We start from the raw sequence: 19,666 nt of genomic DNA on the forward strand, positions 1-19,666 counted from the left end.
ACTTAAAAAATTGTTCCAGTTGTATGTAGAGTTTATTGCCAAACTATGGTACTGTGACGAAAGGCAGTTTTCGGATTAAAGACAATGGTGCGATGATTATGTGGCAAAGGTGCTGTCTGTCAGAGGCCCTGAAACTATTCTTTGGAGAACATAGGTTAGGTTGGTAGCGCTCGGAGAGGCACCAGTTAGAAGCTTTATAGGTTGTCAGTTACTCTTTAGTCTTTATTAAGTGATATTTCTGCCTAGCTCTTTCCTTAGCATTTGCTGGGCTGGGTTTTGCATAATTACAGATAAAAATAGCACAGGCGCGAGTGTACGCGACTCTGAAAGTTGGTTCTGTTGTTGCAGTAATACTGAAAGTCAGAAAATGCTAATATTGGGAGAACCCGTTTCTAACACACTTACAGAAATGAGCTCAGAAACTTTTTCTCCTCTCAGTTACCTTTCAAGCCTTGCAGCTTTTTGTCCTTTGATCGGCGGCTCGGGGTGAAAAAGACAGTGCAGGGGCTGGAGCAATAGCACAGCGGGTAGGGTGTTTGCCTTGCACACAGCCGACCCAGGTTCGATTCCCAGCATCCCATATGGTCCCCTGAGCACCGCCAGGAGTCATTTCTGAGTGCAGAGCCAGGAGTAACCCCTGTGCATCACCGGGTGTGACCCAAAAAGAGAAAAAAGAAAAAGTGCAGTTGCGCTGTCCTTGGAGGCCCAGTGTCAGGTCTTGAGGCCGGAAGCGCGCATCGGACTGCTGCTCCCAGACCGTGTGTGTGGTGAGCGCCTCTCGGCTGAAACCCAGGCTTCCAGGACGGTTGCTTTCCTGGTGAGAGTTGACTTGCCAGATTGTTCTGAGTCTTCTCTCGGGTCAAAATGAAATTGTGTTATTAAACGCATAACAGGTCATTTAGTTTTACTTACGTGTATATGTGATGCCTTTTATGCTGTTTCGTTTTCCAACAGGCTAATAGCACGTCAGCTTGCTAAAATCCACGCTATCCACGCACACAATGGCTGGATTCCCAAATCTAATCTGTGGCTGAAAATGAGAAAATATTTCTCTCTCATTCCCACAGGATTTACAGATGAAGCCATTAATAAAAGGTAGGATTGCTTTCTTTGTTTTGTGACTGTTTTGGGGCCACAGCTCGCTGTTCTGAGGGCTTATCCTGGCTCTGTGAATGTGGGGCTCACTCCTGGCGTAGCTGGGGAAGCGTGTTTGCTGGGGGTGGCTCCTGGCAGTGCCGCTCACTGTGGGACATGTGGCCAACCCTTGGAGCTCTCTTCCAGGGAGGAACTGGAACCCTGGAGGAGAGTGATGCTGTGGAAAAGTGGAGATGCAACGTGAATAACAAAAAACCAAGCAAAGAAAATAACCAAAAAACGGCAAAAATACCAGTTCCAATATCCAACCCAAAATATATACAGATCCCCCCACAGAACACACGCAAAAATTATTAAAAGTATTTTTATATATTCTGTCCTTTATTATGATTGTCATAATCATATAATCCCTTTTTTGAATCCTGTGAATTCTGCTCAACGTGTGTGTGTGTGTGTGTGTGTGTATAATCACGAACTCAGTACCTCATGCATCTTCCACTGGCAACACTTCCCTGCCTCCCTCGCAATGTGCTCTTAGGGTGGTTTCTTGAGTAGTCGCACCATTTGGAACAGAGCTTAAAGGATTGCTTGTCACGTGCTGTCTGTAAAGAAAGTAACACCTGAGTCTGTGGATCGTTGAAGTTTAGTAACCGAGAACATTGCAAACGCAGAAGTGAGGGGTGACTTGGAAGATTGAGAGCAAGAATACAAACACAGCTCGAGCGTCGCGGGAAGACGAGAGAGCAGACAGCAGTGTGTGAGCCTGGCACTGCTCCATCTGTTCCTAGCCGCCTTTTTCTATCATGATTTATTTTATTTTATTTTATATAATTTAGTAAGGAATAATAATTTCTTACTAGACTTTAAAAATGTTTATTCCGCTAAGTAGTGATCTGGGGAGACGGGAGAAGGGGAGTGCCATTGCGAGGTGCCAGCAAACCAGGCGGCAAAGTGCGTCTCCTGGCGGCCTGAGGCAGGGTCTGGGAGACCCCTGGGGCAGGGCGGAGGGCGGCGGGGCTGGTTCCCGAGGCTGGGCGCTGGGGTGCGGCGCCCCTGCGTGCAGAGCCTGGCCGTGGCAGCTCTGTGGACCGGGTTTCCTGCCGGGCCCTTCCTGCACCTTGCTTACGCGAGGCGGGGACCACGGCCCCCCAGGGCCCCAGGACCCCAGGACCGCCTCTGTCTCCACACGCAGCCTCTGGAGCCGTCCTCAGTGGCTTTAGCCTGGAACCTAGAACCTGGGGCGCATCTGCCGCTGTCCCACACACGTCCAGCAGCTCGCTTGGGGAGTGCAGGGGGGCAGCGTCCCAGAGAGGCCCCGCCCAACCCTCCTGGGCTGCTCAGCCCAGCTTAGCCCGCAGAGGACCCCGGGCCTTGTGGAATCGGCTTAGTACAAAGAGGGCACAGGAGACAGCGCTGCCGGCTGGGATGCAGGCTGGGATGCAGGCGCGTTGGAGCCACGCCCCCTGCCCCGCCCCCAGCCTCGCCTCCTGGAGGCCGGCTAAGGATGGAGAAGGTAGCGTCTTACGCCACATTTTCTTAGCACGTGTTTATGGGGACACATAGCGAGGGCTAAGTGATCAGTGGGCAGTATCTATTGACTTTGAAACGTGAATGTAGCTCACTTAGACTACTTTTACCTCGTATAGGCTTAAAATAGATTAATTCTTTAAATGGATTGTCTTTGTTTAACTATGAATCACCTGCCCTATTTTATCATGTTCTTCTTTTTATCATGTCCTTTATGTCTTGGTTTCCCCGTCTGTAACACGAGATTATTAAGAAATCAGCGTAGCGCTTCCTAGTGTGAGCGTTAGCAATGTCGCCGTCCCTTCCAGCTTTATAGGCTACAGTACAGCTTCATTTAACTGTTCATTTTCCTTTCATTCATTTTCTGTTGTAAAGATTCTTATTCCAATTTTTAAATAAGTGATCTGCTGAGTGTGCAATATGATGAGGTAACATACTATAAAAGTCAATTTTACAGCTTAATGGCTGAATAAATAGTGCTCCTACGTTTAAAAAATGGATTTTATTCTTTAATCAGACTTGAAAAAGTGTCACTAATAAGCTGTAACTTTTTTTTACAACTGAAAGGTTCCTAAGTGACATACCAAGCTCTCAGATTCTTCAGGAGGAGATGACTTGGATGATAGAGTATCTTTCCAAACTGGGCTCACCTGTTGTACTTTGCCATAATGATCTGTTGTGTAAGAATATAATCTACAATGGGAAACAAGGTAGGTGTTTGACCTTATTAATGGACTAAGTGGATTCCTGTTATGTTTTTAGTGGTCCTTTGATCTTTGCATCAGTGAAAATAATTGAAATGCATGGAATAAAAACTCGTACCAAATCTGTAAGGATCTTTTGGGTTATGAAGCTTTGGTAACTGTGCTGAACTTTGAATACACATGTCTTTATCTTTGTAGAAGATGCATTTCTTAAAATCGGTTTGTTACATTTAAGACAATTTTTTGGGTCTTGATAAGACATTAAAAAATAGTAAAAAGGATATTTTGACAGTGAATTTAACTCTGAAGTGTATTTGGTAATTCATGGTTTGAAAATGTATCTGCTTAGTAAGGTTACTGAGAAACCAACTGGCATTTCGCTGCTTCCTAAGTGAAGCTCTTTCCTCTGTAGTGGGAAGCGTAACCGCCTTAGGGTAAGCTTGCCTCCAGTCTCCTGTTTCCTGACTGTTCCGCCGAGTTGCTAGGCACTTGGATGGTCAGGAGAGAGTCTTGCTGGAGAAATGTCCTTGTGTTCCGAAACTGATCCCTGCCAGAGCAGCAAGGAGGGAGCTGTGGGAAATGCTGTTTTTAACACTTGAGGTAGACAGCGATATATTTTCTTGAAATTTTTTTGCGAGTATATCTTGCTGTGTTCACGTTTAAGAAACACTTGTTTGTATTACTGAAATAAAGTGGTTTGAGGTTTGGTTGCTAGTGATAGATGTCCTTCAATGCTGAATTGATGTTTAAAAGTAAAATTTTGGTTGAAGGATTAGTACTAGTCCAAAAAATGGATTCAAAATGGAAGATATTGTGTTTTACAGGAAACCAGTTTTGAAGAGTGATTCTAGTCAGAATATCATTACTGTTTTGAACATGCTTTTAGTTTCCTAAAATTTTGGTTAAATGGTCATAGTTATCATAAGTCTCTGTTTATGACCTTCTTCCTAAGTCAAGACCTCTCAGATGCTAAGGTTAATGTTTGTAACTGGCTGTAACTTGGAAAAAGCCAACCAGAGAACACTGTCAAGGATAGTAAAGAATGAATCACAGATTTTCAAAAATATGTTTAAGTGATTTTGACATTTCATACTTTAATGTTCAGTAGACTTCAAAAAATACACTGAGCTAACACTTTGGGTGGAGTGATCTACTTGATAATGTCCTTTAGTTTATGACTGCTTATCATATGTGATTGTCACAATGTGTATGTTCTTTATTACAGCGCTGGTAACCAAATCTCAATGCCATTTCTGAAACAGTTCTAGTTATCCATCAGAGCGATGTTAGTAGTTTCTAAGTTCAGTTCAAGATCATTAACACGGTTTAAAATGGTGGGATTTCAAGGGAGGGGACTCATCTTGCCTTGGAAGTGGATACTCAGCTTTATTTTTAACTGCAAGTTAATCAGAAAGTCGTTTATTTCCTTTGAAATATATTTTAACTTTTCATACATTTATTTTATAAGTTTATTTTGCATATTCATTTCATGGTGCAAACTTGTTTATAAAACTAAAAGACAAGGGACCAAAAAAATCAGATTACTTTGTCTTAAGTTGAAATACATTTTTATTTTTTCATTTAATCAATTGCATATCTAAACTCAGTAATACAAAAATTTCTCATATTCGTAAATAAAGATTTTGTTTTCTTTGACTTTAGGAATTCAAGATTGCCATGATGTTTATTTTTAAGTTAGCTAAATCATATTTCTATTGTTTTATAGTGTTCTTTAGGGTGACTAGTTTTGGACCCTGTGGCCATCTTTGAAAAAACAAAAATCTTTTTCTGGTGCCAGGGATCAAACCTAGACCCTCACACAGTGACGCCAAGGGCTTGCCACTGAGCCGCACCCGCCCAGCCCCGAGACGCTTATGTGGTTGGTTGATACGTGAGCACCAAGAAATGGGTTTGAATGCTATTCAGGTTTCATCTGAAATTGGTGAACGTGTTACAGGAAACTTTGTTTTAAAGTGACTAAACTATTATTTATGAAAATATGTCTGTCTTTAGCCATAAGGAGAAGATACCTTAACTCTTAAATTTTAAGGTTATATTTAAATCAACTTTAATGCATGAGACTGATATTTTGGAACTCAATGCATTTGAGAAATAGAATAACATTAGCATTTTACTTATGGCAGCAATTTCAAGAAATAGCATTAAAATCAGAAATGACGGGCTGCAAAGTTCTTAAGTGGTTGTCCTGTTAAAACAAGTAACAGCCAAATTGAGTCTTGAAGTTAAAATAATTTATGCATAGAATAAATGATTAAGCTGAATAAAATATTTATAAAGATGTTTGGTTTGACTCTTTAGGTCAGTCTTAGGATTTGATCCCATACATGTGTGAGATGTAAATAATATATATGTATCCATGTGTGTACATACGTAATAAGATGGAAACCGAGGGATTGGTCTTGATGCCAACTCACTCTCTCTGTGGTATGTCTCCCAGACCTTCATTTCTCAGAGCACAAAGTTCATTTACATTTTGTGAACTTGGCTGAATGATTTTGAATCATTTTGATGTCTCTGCATAAAATCCTTAACCATAGAAACGTAGATTTTGTATATTTTGACTAGATTAAAACTATCTAAGTAACTAATTAGAGCATGTGTGTTAAAGCCTAGTTACACCCAGGAGAAGTCAGAAAGGACAGATTCTGGATTAAATTCCTGCTTAATCATGTGGAAGTAAGTGGTGTTAGATAAGGCATGTATCTCTATTAAGTCTTAATATTTGATTCGTGATTATCTGCACCAGAACCACTTTGGAAAAATGAAGTTTTCTTGGCCCAGATAAACGTCGAAGAGCAGCTATGTAAGAATTACTGTAGATGCTCCGGGATCTGCTCTCTTCCCAGAGTTCCTGATACCAGTGTTGTTCTTTGATGGACTAGAGCTTTCGTTTGCTTTATTTATAACGTAGAGTTACTGTCCTCTGCGCAGATGATTCTTAGTAAGAATTGGATGACACTTACCAAGTATACTGGGCTAGGAATTTAGCAACTTACAGTACACTCCTTACCAGGAAAGGAGTTGGCTGATTTTTCTAGAAGGGGATGGACAGTCATTTTTTTAGGCTTTCACTTTGTTGTCTTTGTTGCAATATTCACCTCTGACGAACATAGCCATGCACATAGAAAGATGTGTGGCTCTGTTCCAGTAAAACTGTATTTACAAAATTGGGCTGTAGTTTTGTAAATAAAAAGAATTTGACCTGAGCTTACATAGTTTGCCAAAGCCCGTGTTACGTTTCTCAGTGGCATTTTACAAACTGTACTGACCTGAAAAATGTTAAAAATGCTTGCTCTGAGACAGATGAACCACGTCCTATAGCTAGTTATGGCTCAGAGGTGTGATGGGACAATCGAGTTTGTTTTCAAGTGCCTCATTCATATTGTCTTAACTCTAACTTGGGTGAAATGTAGTCAAAATGTGTGTGTGTGTGTGTGTGTGTGTGTGTGTGTGTGTGCGTGTGCATGTGTGCATGTGTGCTCATTATGTACATGCTCACGAGGGCTCTGAGCACCCTACGGTTCTGGCATTTTCACCTGCCAATGTTTCAGGAACTGGTAGGCATCACAGGAAGAACACGGCCTCTACCTGTTCTCACCATGTCAGTTGACAGGACTCAGGAATGTGGGAGAAGAGTGAGCTTCCTTTCTGCAGTTGATGTAGCTGTCAAGAGTTTTGAACAGTTAGTCAGTGCCAGGAATTAGGTGGTTGGTAAACAGCGGCCATTCCTTGCCTTCAGTGAAATGACTTCTCCACAGGTAAGAAAAGAATGCTTAATGATACGATGATAAACTGTCATGTAAGGAAACCAGAGCAGTGGTTTTGTTCCAGAGCTGTTAGAGAAGACTTATCAGTCATCTTTTAAGCTTATTAATAATTATTTTTAAGATTGTATCACGTAGAACAAATTGTGATACCACTTATTGGCTGATTTCAGATCTCATTTTAATCTCCACTAGTCCATTAACTGTGACATGCCTGGTAATTACTAGAGCTTTTTGTGTATTGTCTCATGTTGATGCTGTCAGGTTTATTAGTGGCTGTTTCTCTTCTCTATTCATAAAACCTCTTAAAGCTCTGGTATACAGCATTACATTGGAAAAATGACAATCATTATTTCTCTGTCAGCAAATGGTCAGATGTTGATTTGCAGCTATTAAAGAATATAAATGAATGGAAGAGAAAAAAAAAACGCCTTTTCTGGGAATTGTAGAGAATGCACTTGCTTTTCTTTCACATAATATAAATGAAAAGGGGCCGGCCACTGTCCTCAGCCACTTGACTGTCTCCGAGACACATGCATTCGATTATTATTCATGAAAAGGCATTTTTGTGGTGGTTAACAATATTTTAATGACTTAAGAATTTTCTTGACTTTTGAAAAAATTTCTGAAGTAACTATAAACTGATGTTGTGTTTTCCCGGATGGGGCTTTTACAAGGATCACTTGATCCTGATTTTAATTTGTGCTGTGGATTACTCGTTACCGTAAAAGAAACAATCCCTAAGTCAGCCGAGCACATAAATGCACCATAAAGTCCTGAACTGTTAAATGGGTTGATCTGTGCTAGTTACTATTTTGGTGTTATTTTTCCTTTATTCATACAGCGAGAGCCACTTCTGTTCTGTGGCCCCGCGTAGGAATGCCAGAAGCGCGAGCCCTCGTAGTCTTTCCTCCCACCCCCTTCCACACGTAAACGTCATCCCGAGGGTCATCCTCGAGGTTTGGTCTCCGCAGAGCCACTTACCTCTCCTAGGAGGGCGTGGGGATGGCTCGGCCACAGTTGCACTGTGTGGATGCCCCGTGCAGATAGAGGGACCCCCGGCCCCGGGGGGCCAAGGCCCCGCAGGGGAGGAGCCCTTTACGCTACGTCTCAGGCGAAGCTCACGAGTGCGGGCCCCGGGGCATCTCCCAGACGAGAACCCCCACTTTGCCCGTCTACTCTGGAGAGCATTATGCTTGCTTTTGCCCTTGTTTTCCTGCCGTAGTGACCTAGAGCCACAGAGCAAGTAGACGTACATACACACTCCTTACACTACTCTTTTTGCTTTATATTTTTACCCCTTTTATCACAAAACAGAAATTTGAACAAAAGGATCAGGCAGATTATAAAGACTTAGTTAACTTTTTTGTTTTAAAACTTCACCATTTGATAGACTGTTTTTAGCTGTTCTGGGATTTCAGCGGACTACTTAAGTTAGTATATGAATTTTGTCACTGTAAAGATATATAAGAAAAGAAAATCAGCTTTTGAAAGACATAGTTTTACCGATCACATGCTTTACTCGTTCTGAGCTAGTCAGTGTGTTAGTATAGAGAAAGTCCCAAGTTCGCTTCCCAGGTTCTCAGTGTGGGAGGCACTCTGCCTTTCAGAAGCCAAGCACCCAGTGAGAGTCTGGACAGTGAGAAGCCTCCCTAGACAGCGCACACACACACACATTTCTCTGCAAAATGTTACGAGGTCAGTCTTTTCTCTGTACCTCTCAAGTTCTAACTAGAAACTCATGTCTTAAATGATTATGCCATATAAATTCGAAATATGATAGTTAACGCCATAGAAATCAATCGCGTGTGAATAGTATGTGGTTTTTCTTCCAAGCAATTGGACATGTTAGAAATCAGAAGTTAAATTTGTAAAAGAAAAAAAATATGTGCAGTGTACCTTCTGTCGCTAGAAAGCACGTCGAGTAATTTGATTTTTCTGGCCCCCGAGGTCAAGTTGACTGAAGGCCTCTCTGATTTCACCTGATTGCAGAAGATTAAATCTAAGGTTGAGTTCCACTTGGTTTGCGTAGTTTGAAAAAAAGCAAGTTAATGCAGACTTAAATTTTTTTTTTTCCTTTTAAGCTTCTTTGTGTCTTGTAAAATGTGAGTTTGCCCAATTCTCTTCGTCTGCCACAGATTAGGTATGCCATTGTAGCCGCCTGGGCGGCGCACCGTGCCTCTTAAACGCCCTGGCGGGAGCTTTCTCCAACACTTGTTCACTTGCACGGAGCCTGGTAACAGCCTCATCTGTATCTTGTTAGCTTCGTTTCCTTATTCTTAAATTGCATTGTTTGTAAGCAACCTAGCATTTAAAGATAAAGCCTAGCTTTAATGAATTAATGCTACTACAGAAAAGTCGTTGCTAAGATTTCCGTACTGAGACAGATTTTAACTTTCGTTAGAATTGATTTATGCTTTATTTAAATCGTATTTACTGTACAAGCAGGCATCTTTCACCTGCCATGTTAACTGTAGTTGCCAAATTCTAAAGATAATTTTGAAAATTGAAAATGGCAGCTTTTTTTTTTTCTTTTCTTTTTTAATATGCCAAAAAGTTAAGCTTCAGGACTGGGCTGTGTATTTTTATTGGCATGTTAACAGTCATGAGCTCTACAAGGATTTGTGTTTAAAGCGCTCTAGCAATCAACAGCTACAATGTAAAAAGTCGTGCCGGGCCATGGTGTGGCGGGCTCCGCTGCACAGCTTCTGAGTGCACGTTGGGTCCTGGTTCCGAGCAGCGGCTCGTCTGCTGGCCGCTGTGTTCAGCCTCTCACCTCCTGGCGTTTGTTCAGAGACTCCTCATCTTCTTCCACTCTCGTTTTTTTTTTTTTCTCTCCTAAAAGTAATACTTATAGTAAAGAATTTTAAAAGATAGCAACATAAGCGAAAAAGGTCACTTGTCTATCACCTGTTTGTAATGAAATCACTTCAAGCATTTTGTTTAGATTTTATTTCCATCCCGCCCCCAGCTCCGGTGCACTGTATGTCCCTCCCCCCCAGTATTTTAATTCTGATCAGCCTTTGTTACAGAGCATCGGTAATTCCTCTGTTTGTTAAATAGTTTTTGAGAAAAAGGGATTTTTTTTTTTTTTTTATGACTGCAAATTGGCCATTCTAGTTGGTCTTTGTGGTTTCTTTTCCAAGAAAAATAGGAACACGTTTTGGATGTCTGTTTTCCCGTAATGCTGATTTGGATAAAACAGACTCTGTTTCCCTGTTCTGCATTTTAGTCAAGTGATTTGGCTAACTTTAGATTTTCTATGGATGGTTTTTGTGACTTCAGGGATATAGTATTATGGTTTCATTGCAGTCAACATTTTTTTTTAAAAAAACCCTTTATTTTGTCAATATGCATATATTGATAACTGGGTTTGCTCCTTTCTCATTGTATTCTAGACTGTTTACATAATTTTAGAATTATATATTGAATGTAGCTGTCTTTTTTTTTTTTTTGCTTCTATGTAAAATATACATGCCGTGAGCTTTTACTTTTTTCCCTTTTTGGTGTGATTTTGAATATGGTCAACTATAGCACCAAATTAAACATACTAATGTATATCAAGGCATCATAACTCAAAGGTTCTGTCACTGGGGACATGCCAGTGGGAGTAGATTGGGTTTCCCTTCCACGTCAGCTTGTTCACGAGACGGTGGACTAGCCCCACGCTCTGCATCTGCTCAGTAGGTCCTTTAGCCATCTCGGTCCCTGTGTCTGTTGAAGCTCCTTGCCCCTGTCAGCCTTCCGGTCATAGTCTGTTATTGCCGGTGTAGACAGTGACCCACTTTCATAGAGATATATAATTTTTGAACTCCTGTCTGTCTGTCTCTGTCTCTGTCTACGTTGTCTGTTTTCTCTCTTTTGAAATAAGAGGCCCAGTATTTTTGGTAAGCTAGATTCTCTCTACTAACGGTTTTCAACTTTTAAATACTAGGAACTGACGCCAGTTCACAGACTGGTAGTTGAAAACTGCTCCTCTAACATTCAGTACCCAGAAAGACAGGTTGCTGAGCAGGAGTATGTCTTTTGGACAGAAAATCTTTGGAGAATTAAAATGAAATATACATATGTATTTGACATTAACTTTAAGAATCTAGCTGATAGAAAAAAAAATTCAAATTAAAAAATGCTTAAAGCATCCATACTTTTGTTCCCTTTTGCTTGTTGTTCTTTTTAAAACAACATTCACCTACTGCTGCTCAAGTATAGTATTGGAAAATTCAGTGATGCAACCTTCTTGGGAAATACGAAAGTTTGGTTGACAACTAAGCTCCTGAATTCGGGAGATAGACTCTTCAGCTAGTATTAAAGTATGCATTCAACATTCATACTTGATTCTCATCTGTACAGTAGCTTGTCAGTTTACTGTTGCAGTATTACAGATTGATTACTAACAATTTCCAAAGATTGTTTTCCTTTCTAATTAGACTTGAATTTTTAAGTAGCTGATGCCCCCGTGTGGTGAAAGATATATTTTGCTTTTCTTTTTGACTGTTCATTTGCCTTCTCTTTACTATAGTGGACATACGTGTTCACCAAATAGCTGTTGACCTTGTAATTTGAATTTTGTAAAGCTCATTGCCATAAAATTCACAGCCTTACCCTGTATTGTCTCAGAAGTGCATGTAACCAAGCACGTACAATGAGACAAAATATTGGAAGCTCTTTAATTACAGATAGCATAGGGATTTTCTGATCTTATGTATGATTACTTATGTATTTGTTTTTGTGTCTCACACAGGTGATGTACAGTTTATTGATTATGAGTATTCTGGATACAACTACCTGGCATACGATATTGGAAATCATTTCAATGAATTTGCAGGTAAAAGTACAGAGTTAACCACTTGAGTAGCATATAGAATGCTGAGATTCTAGTAGAGTTTTTTAAGAGATCTTCCTTTCCAGATTTTATGGGAGCAAGAGTAATGCTTCTGTGGTTTTGTAATCCTTGGGCACGATCTTTTTCCTTCTCGAAGAAGAACAGTGGCTTTGGTTTTAGGACCTGGTGGAGCTCCCGGCTGCTTCATCAGCGTGTTTGGCCCTGCAGCCATCCTCACCCGCTCTCCAGAGGGGGGCGGGAGCACCCCAAGTTGGAGGAAAGTTCAGAACTGAGACCTGAAGCTAATTTGAGGGCTTGGTGGGAGGGTACACGGGGCCCTGGATTCGAAAGCTGGCGTTGCAAACAAAGCTGTATTTTAAAAAAATCATAAAAGTCTTTCCTCATTTCCATGGAACATTTTGCTTATGGGTTAATGTTGGATTTAACTTGAGAATCTCCTTCCTCCCCGACTCTGGAGGAAGTGAAAACGTGGCCCCCGCTGCTCCTGAACATGAGTCTTGTTTTGTTTCATTTGTTAAGTATAAAGGTTTGCTTGGTTTTCGGTTTTGATTTTTCGGTCACACCGAGCGATACTCGGGGAGGGTCCTGGCCCTGTGCTCAGGAGTGAGCCTGCTCGAGGCGGGGACCCCGTGCAGTGCCAGGGCGGACCCCGCCTCGCTGCATGCCAGGCGAGTGCCTGTATTTTACTTTTTTTTTTTTAATGTAAGAATTTAACTTGAAATGCTTTTATGACTGTTTAGCAACATGAAATACCTTAAAACAGAAGGTTAGGAAATTCCTTGAATGGTTTATACCAAATTGAAATTTTATATTTAATTTATATACATTCTTACATTCATGTGACTTAATATACTTTAATTGGGCCAGGGGAATGACAGTTTCAAGGCGGATATACCAGGTTTGCAGGATACAAAATCTATGTATGAGACTAGGGGGTTGCCAGACAGTACAGTGGGTGTGGGCACCTTTGGGAGGCCCTTGGGTACTCGGCAAAATAACATGAGCCTTATCTTCTTTGTATTGCTCGAACTGCATCACTAAATCAAATTCATAGGGTAATTATTTCAAAGCAGTGAATGAAAAAGAAAATAGCTGTGTTGGAAGTGTGGCTTGGGAAAACGTTACGAAACAGTATCAGGTGGGATGCGTAGAGTTTCAGCACGGAATATATTTTCATCAGCTGAGCAGTACAGCCAAGTCTTCTTTTTTTTTTTTTTTTTCTTTTTTGGGTCATACCGGAGTGCTCGGGCTGCTCCTGGCTCTGCACTCAGGAATTACTCCTGGTGGTGCTCGGGGGAGCGGGTCGCACACGTGCAAGGCAGTCGCCCTCCTCCCTGGACTATTGCTCCAGCCCCAGTGGTCAGCCACATCTTAAGAAGTGTCCTGGGGGCTGGAGCACTAGTACGGTGGGTAGAGCTATTTGCTTGGCATGCAACAGACCCGGGTTCAGTCTCTGGCACCCCATATGGCCCTCTGAGCACTGCTAGGAGTAACCCCTGAGCATCACTGGGTGGGACCCAAAAAGCCAAAAAAGGTTTTTTTTTTTAATGTTGATTTGTGTAAGAACGTCTGAGGATTTGGGACTTTTTTCTTTTTCCATTTTTTTTTTTTGGGTCACACCCGGCGATGCACAGGGGTTACTCCTGGCTCTGCATTCAGAATTACTCTTGGCAGTGCTTGGGGGACCATACGGGATGCTGGGGATCGAACTCGGATCGGCTGTGTGCAAGACACACGCCCTACCCTCTGTGCTATCGCTCCAGCCCCGAGTTGAGGCTTTCGATGCAGACAGTTCAGACTTCACTTTGAGGAAAAATTTGAGGCAGTGAGAATTGATTGATCGTGGTTATCACAGTGCTTTGAATTATAATTCGGAAAGTCTGCAAGGTACAGTTTGTTCCAACACATACCACTGTGTAACACGTTGCATCCCAGGCAGAGATGGGGACCTGTTCCTCAGGAAAGGAGTTTGACGGGGCTGATGGGGTGTTCAGAGGAAGCGAGTCTCTAACCCAGTGTCCTCCCGCTGCAGGTGTGAGTGAGGTGGATTACCGCCTCTACCCGGGCCGCGAGCTCCAGCTGCAGTGGCTGCGCGCCTACCTTGAGGCCTACAACCACTACAAGGGCTACGGGCCCGAGGTCACCGACAAGGAGGTGGAAGTGCTCTTCATCCACGTCAACCGGTTCGCTTTGGTAAGCTGGCTGTCAGGTGCTTCAGGGCTTGGGGAATTCTCACTACTCTATGAAGTAGCCTCTCGTATTGAGTTTCGTGAAATATAGTTCAAAACAATGGTCAGTGTCATTTTATGCGGTTTTCCCAGCGGAATGCTGAGGCAGGCAAAGCTTTTTATTTCATTTGCTGCCGTATCCCCCAACTAGAATAACTAGCTGTGGCTACCGCATGGGAGGGGTTTAGGGATTCCTGGTTTAAGGAAGGGATTCTACTTGGAATGAAGGTGTGAAACTGTTTTCTTTTTCTTTTTTTTTTTTAAAAAAAATCACTGTATCGGGGGCTGGAGCGGATAAGGTGTTTGCCTTGCACACAGCCGATCCGGGTTTGATTCCCGGCATCCCATATGGTCCCCCGAGCACCGCTAGGAGTAATTCCTGAGTGCAGAGCCAGGAGTAACCCCTGTGCATTGCCGGGTGTGACCCAAAAAGAAAAAAAAAACCACTGTATCACTGTCATCCTGTTACTCATCAATTTGCTCGAGCGGGCACCAGTAATGTCTCCATTGTGAGACTTGTTACTGTTTTTGGCATATTGAATATGCCACAGATAGCTTGCCAGGCTCTGCTGTGCGGGCGAGATACTCTTAGTAGCTTGCTGGGCTCTCTGAAAGGAGCGGAGGAATCGAACCCTGGTCAACGCCCTTACCTGCTGTGCTATCCTTTGTTTTGGGAAGATGTTTGATTTCCACTTCCATTTCCTCTGCAGTGATTATCTGTGCAGGTATTCTGAATTACCTTAGTTCAGCCCTGGGAGGTTATAGGATTCTGGGAATTTATCCGTTTCTTCTAGGTTCTCTTGTTTTGTAGCATAAAGATTCTTCATGTCTGATAGTCCTTTGAGTTCCTGGGTGTCTGTTGTGATGTCCCCCCTTTCATTTCGGATTCAGTTTATTAGGGTTCTCTCTGTTTCTTTGTGAGTCTTGCTAGTGGTTTATTGATCTGATTTATTTTCTCAGAGAACCAGCTCTTTGTTTTATTGATATTTTTTATTTTTAAAGACAATATCAGTTAATCAGTTTCTGTGCTGCCTCCCCTGGGCTCCTTTTGTGGACCATTTTTCAGTTTCTTAGGTTGTACGGTCAAGTTCCTTGCGTGGCCCTTTCTCCCTGTTGGGTGCTTGCAGAGCTGTGAACTTGCCTCTTAATCCCACCTCTGCTGTTTCTCACGCGTTCTGGTACATGGTGTCCTCATTCTCATTTGCCTTTTAATATCCTCTTCGATTCCTCTCTGATCTGCTGGTTATTCAGTAATGAATTACTTAATTTCCAGGTGTGTGAGTTGTTTGTGCATTTCTGCTTGTGATTTTCCTCTAGTTTCACTGCATCATGGTCTGAGATGGGAGCTGGTAGGATTTCTGTGTGTGGACTTTGGAGGTATGTTTTGTGTCCCAGCATGTAGAATCTTGGAGAATGTCTCATGTAACATTCTGATTGGAGAAGGATGTGTACTTAGCTTTTTGAGGATGAAAAGCCTAGCTTTGTATATCTACTAAACCGCTCTTCCATTTCTTCCTTCAAAGCAAGTATTTCCCTACTGAGCTTTAGTCTGGTTGATCTGTCAAGAAGCGAGAGTGGTGTTGAAGTCTCTAGCAACTGTTGTGTTGCTGTCAGTTTTCCTTCAGGTCTGTTAGTTGTTCTAAGTAATTTGCTGGTCCCTCATTAGGTGCCTGTCCGTTTAGGACAGTTCTTCCTGGTGTACATGCCCCTCAGTCATTAAGAAATAACCTTCGCTGTCTCCTAACCTTTTTCAGCTGAAATCTATGTCACCAGAAACTAGTATGGCTGCCCCTGCTTTTTTGGGGGGGGAGGTGTCACACCTGGCGATGCACAGGGGCTACTACTGGCTCATGCACTCAGGAATTACTCCTGGCGGTGCTCGGGGGACCATATAGGATGCTGGGAATCGAACCTGGGTTGGCCTCGTGCAAGGCAAGTGCCCTCCCCGCTGTGCTATCGCTCCAGCCCCTGCCTCTGCCTTTTTAAGGGGTTTGTTTGCTTGGAGTACAGTCTTCCAACCTCTGAGTTTGGGTCTGTGTTTGCTCTGACTATTCCGATGTGTTTCTTGCAGGCAGTACAACGTTGGGTTCAGTTTTCTAATCCACTCTGCAGTTCTGTGTGTTAATTGGTGCACTCAGGCTAGGATGGACTGGAGCGATGGCACAGTGGGAGGGGTGTTTGCCTTACACGCATCCGACCTGGGTTCCATTCCTCCGTCCCTCTCGGAGAGCCCGGCAAGCTACCCAGAGTATCCCGCCCGCATGGCAGAGCCTGGCAAGCTACCTGTGGCGTATTTGATATGCCAAAAACAATAACAACAAGTCTCACAATGGAGACGTTACTGGTGCTCGCTCGAGCAAATCAGTGAACAGCGGGACGACAGTGCTACAGTGCAGTGCTACGGCCTAGTGACATCAACAAGATTATTGTCATGGAGTTTTGTGCCAACTTTCTGCAGGAATTTGGCGTGTTTGTGGGACATATTCTTGTCTTAGAATATCCCCTTTAATTCTTGTAAAGATAGTTTTGAGGCTGAAGTTGCTGGTGTTTTCTCCGTGAAGCTGCATGTTGTTCCTTTCACTCTGGATGAGTCTGGCTGGGTGAAGGATTCTTGGTGAGATCTTCACGTCATTCAGTGTTTTCATCGTACCCCACCTTTGTCTTTGGGCCGGAGGGCTTCGTCTGAGACGTCTGCAGCGGTCTCACGACGCTCCTTTGTCTGTTTGATCCTTCTTTGATTTGGCCGCCCTCAGCATCCTTCTCTCTGGCTCTCGTCACTCTGGTCAGGATGCGCCTTGGGGTATATTACTTGGATTTCTGTTAGCTGGCGCCCTTTGAGCCTCCTGGACCGGGGTCACGCTTTCTCCAGCTGTGGGGACTGCTGGGAAATGATGTCCTCACTGCTGCTCCTTCGTCAGGGCTGCCCTCCCGCACCTCGGGACCCTGGTACCAGGGTTCCTCGGTATCCCTTTGGATTCTCTTAGGGCGAAATATTCGAATTTCATGCGGAATTACCAGACAATAGTTTGAGGGTTTATTTTCGTTATTTGTTCATCAATAAAGCTTTGGGTTTTTCTTTGCACCAGGGTTGGTTAGCCTGGAAATTAAAAATGCCCTTTGAATAGTCTCATCCACATCACGGCAGTATCATATACAGGCCATGGGAGAACCATGGAATACTATTTTATATAGACTTCTGTACCCTCTTTGCAGTAATGTCAGAAGATAAATGGGCCATTTGCTGCACTTCGTTTAATCCGCTCAAGAGTCTAGCATTATATACAGTTTTTCATTTTCACCGAAACAGTCACAAGTCTCACAATGGAGACATTACTGGTGCCCGCTCGAGCAAATCGATGGACAGTGGGACGACAGTGCTACGGTGCTGCGATACAAAGGTGTTGCCCAGCAAAATGAGATTTCTGCGACATTTTTATGAATGCACCTTCTACTGTCGAGCCACTTAGTAAGAGTGGGAGTCCTCAGGCGTGAGGCGCTGGGCCGCCCTGGGCGCAGCCTGTGACTCAGTGGTACTGGGCGCCAGCCTGGCCCGCAGCCTCACGCTCTGCTCTGGCCTCTTCAGAAAATTTTTTTTTTTTTTTGCTTTTTGGGTCACACCTGGTGATGCCCAGGGGTTACTCCTGGCTCTGCACTCAGGAATTACTCCTGGCGGTGCTCAGGGGACCCTATGGGATGCTGGGAATCGAACCCGGGTCGGCCACATGCAAGGCAAACGCCCTCCCCGCTGTGCTGTCACTTCAGCCCCCAGGGAATTTTTTTTTTAATTAAAAAAAATTTTAGATTTCCCTTTACAAAGCTGTTCATGATTGGATTTCTGTCAGACAGTGTCCCAGCACCATCCGTCCACCAGTGTACATTTCCCAGCACCCGTGTCCCCAGCTTCCCTCCCCCTCACCCCCCGCCCCTGCCTCCCTCTGGCAGGAGCTTTTCTTCTCCCTCTGCTTTTGGGCCCTGTGGTTTGCAGTATTGACCTGAAAGGTTACCCACAATGTCCCTCACCTACCTTGAACCCTCAGGTCTCGTCCAGAGGGATCATTCCCAGCCACTGCTGCCATACGGTCTCCAGCTCACCCACCCGCAGCCCCCCGCACACGGACCAGTCCTGGCCCCTGCTCTCCCTGGCCGTGGGCATCCTTCTGCCGTGTATTGATACATACCACCCGTGAATGAGTCATTCCAGAGCTGTCTTTTCCTTCGTCACAGGGAATTTTTGTTTAAAACTTAAATTATGTCAGGGGTTCTTCAGCGTTTAGTTTTTATGGCTCTTCTCCCCCACCCCCCCAGCCTAAAAGATATTTTGGTGTGTGGGGGGTCAAGTTCTGAGGGTCCACCCGGAGCTCAGACGTGCCCAGCATTCCGCCCCTGAGCTGCGGCGTCTGGCTCCTGAGAAAAGGGGTTTCTGGAAAACCTCCACGAGTTTCTGTTCACGGAGGTCAGCTATACTATTCGCCACACTGGGAATTAATCTGTCCTCAAAGGCAGATTCAAAGTAATTCATGGTTTAAATGGCTTAATATCTAAAATAGTAAGCATGTCACAGATGCCATTGGAACATTCATATAAAACACTGGCGGAAAGAAAGGCTTTGCTTTAGACTCCTGTAAATCACTCAAGTCTGGTTTACAGGGGATTGTTATTATTATTATTATTATTTTCCCCTTTTGGCTTTTTGGGTCACACCCAGCAATGCTCAGGGTTGCTCCTGGCTCTGTGCTCAGGAATCACTCTTGGTGGTGCTTGGGGACCACATGGGATGCCAGGAATCGAACCCGGGTCAGGCCTGTGAAAGGCCAACGTCCCCTCGCTCTATTCTTGCTCCAACCCCTGGACCCCCTTTCTTTGTCTGCATTCCTTCCGTCGCTGTCCTTTGCTTTGAGGTGGCCCGGCAGTCCCTGGGTTCCGAGTTCAGACAGTAGCAGCGTGTCATGGGTTCTGAGACAGACACCGAGCACAGGTCCCGTTAGCTCTTTTCCACCCCCACCCCCCGGCCAACCCGCAGCACCTGGACTGTCCCCTGCAGCGGTCACTGACTGACCCCGAGGCGCCCGGCCCGCCTCCTCCCGGTTTATTTTGGAGAACAGGATCCGCGGCCCAGAAGCAGCCCAGGGCTGGGGGCCTTGAGCCCGTGTCCCCGGGGTCCTCCCTGACCTGCACGAGTCTGAGTGTCCCCGGCTCTTCCTGCCGGGAGATGAACCCCGTCTTGCGGAGCTGGCCAGTGGGGGCTGCGAGGGTCGCACCCCTGCTCGCCGGCCCCCAGTCACTTCCCCGGGGCCCTGGGAGGGGCTGTCCTGGGTCCCCGGAGACGCGCCCCTCCCTTGCCTGACTCTGGGCCTGCTGCAGGACGCGTCTCGGGGCCAAGTCCTGTGACAGAGCTTACTCCCTTTGCCCTGTGCTGGCTGAGTTCCGGGACCCAGGAACCGTCTCTTACTGGGGGTCGCATCCTTTGGGCAGTTCCCGGGTGGC

The 19,666-nt window shown here is 44.3% G+C and overlaps 1 protein-coding gene across 2 annotated transcripts in view; it reads left to right on the forward strand.

Annotated features, from left to right (window-relative positions):
- ETNK1 (ethanolamine kinase 1) overlaps window positions 1-19,666 on the forward strand; it is a 45,075-nt gene that overhangs the window by 17,376 nt on the left and 8,033 nt on the right. For both annotated transcript variants that reach the window (XM_055117997.1, XM_055117996.1), the window contains exons 3-6: window positions 955-1,095; window positions 3,190-3,332; window positions 11,853-11,936; window positions 13,987-14,147. In XM_055117997.1, coding sequence (XP_054973972.1) covers window positions 955-1,095; window positions 3,190-3,332; window positions 11,853-11,936; window positions 13,987-14,147 — 529 coding nt within the window. The remainder of the gene's footprint in view (window positions 1-954; window positions 1,096-3,189; window positions 3,333-11,852; window positions 11,937-13,986; window positions 14,148-19,666) is intronic.

Source organism: Sorex araneus, chromosome 10 (genome assembly GCF_027595985.1).
Source record: "Sorex araneus isolate mSorAra2 chromosome 10, mSorAra2.pri, whole genome shotgun sequence".
NCBI lineage: Eukaryota > Metazoa > Chordata > Mammalia > Eulipotyphla > Soricidae > Sorex > Sorex araneus.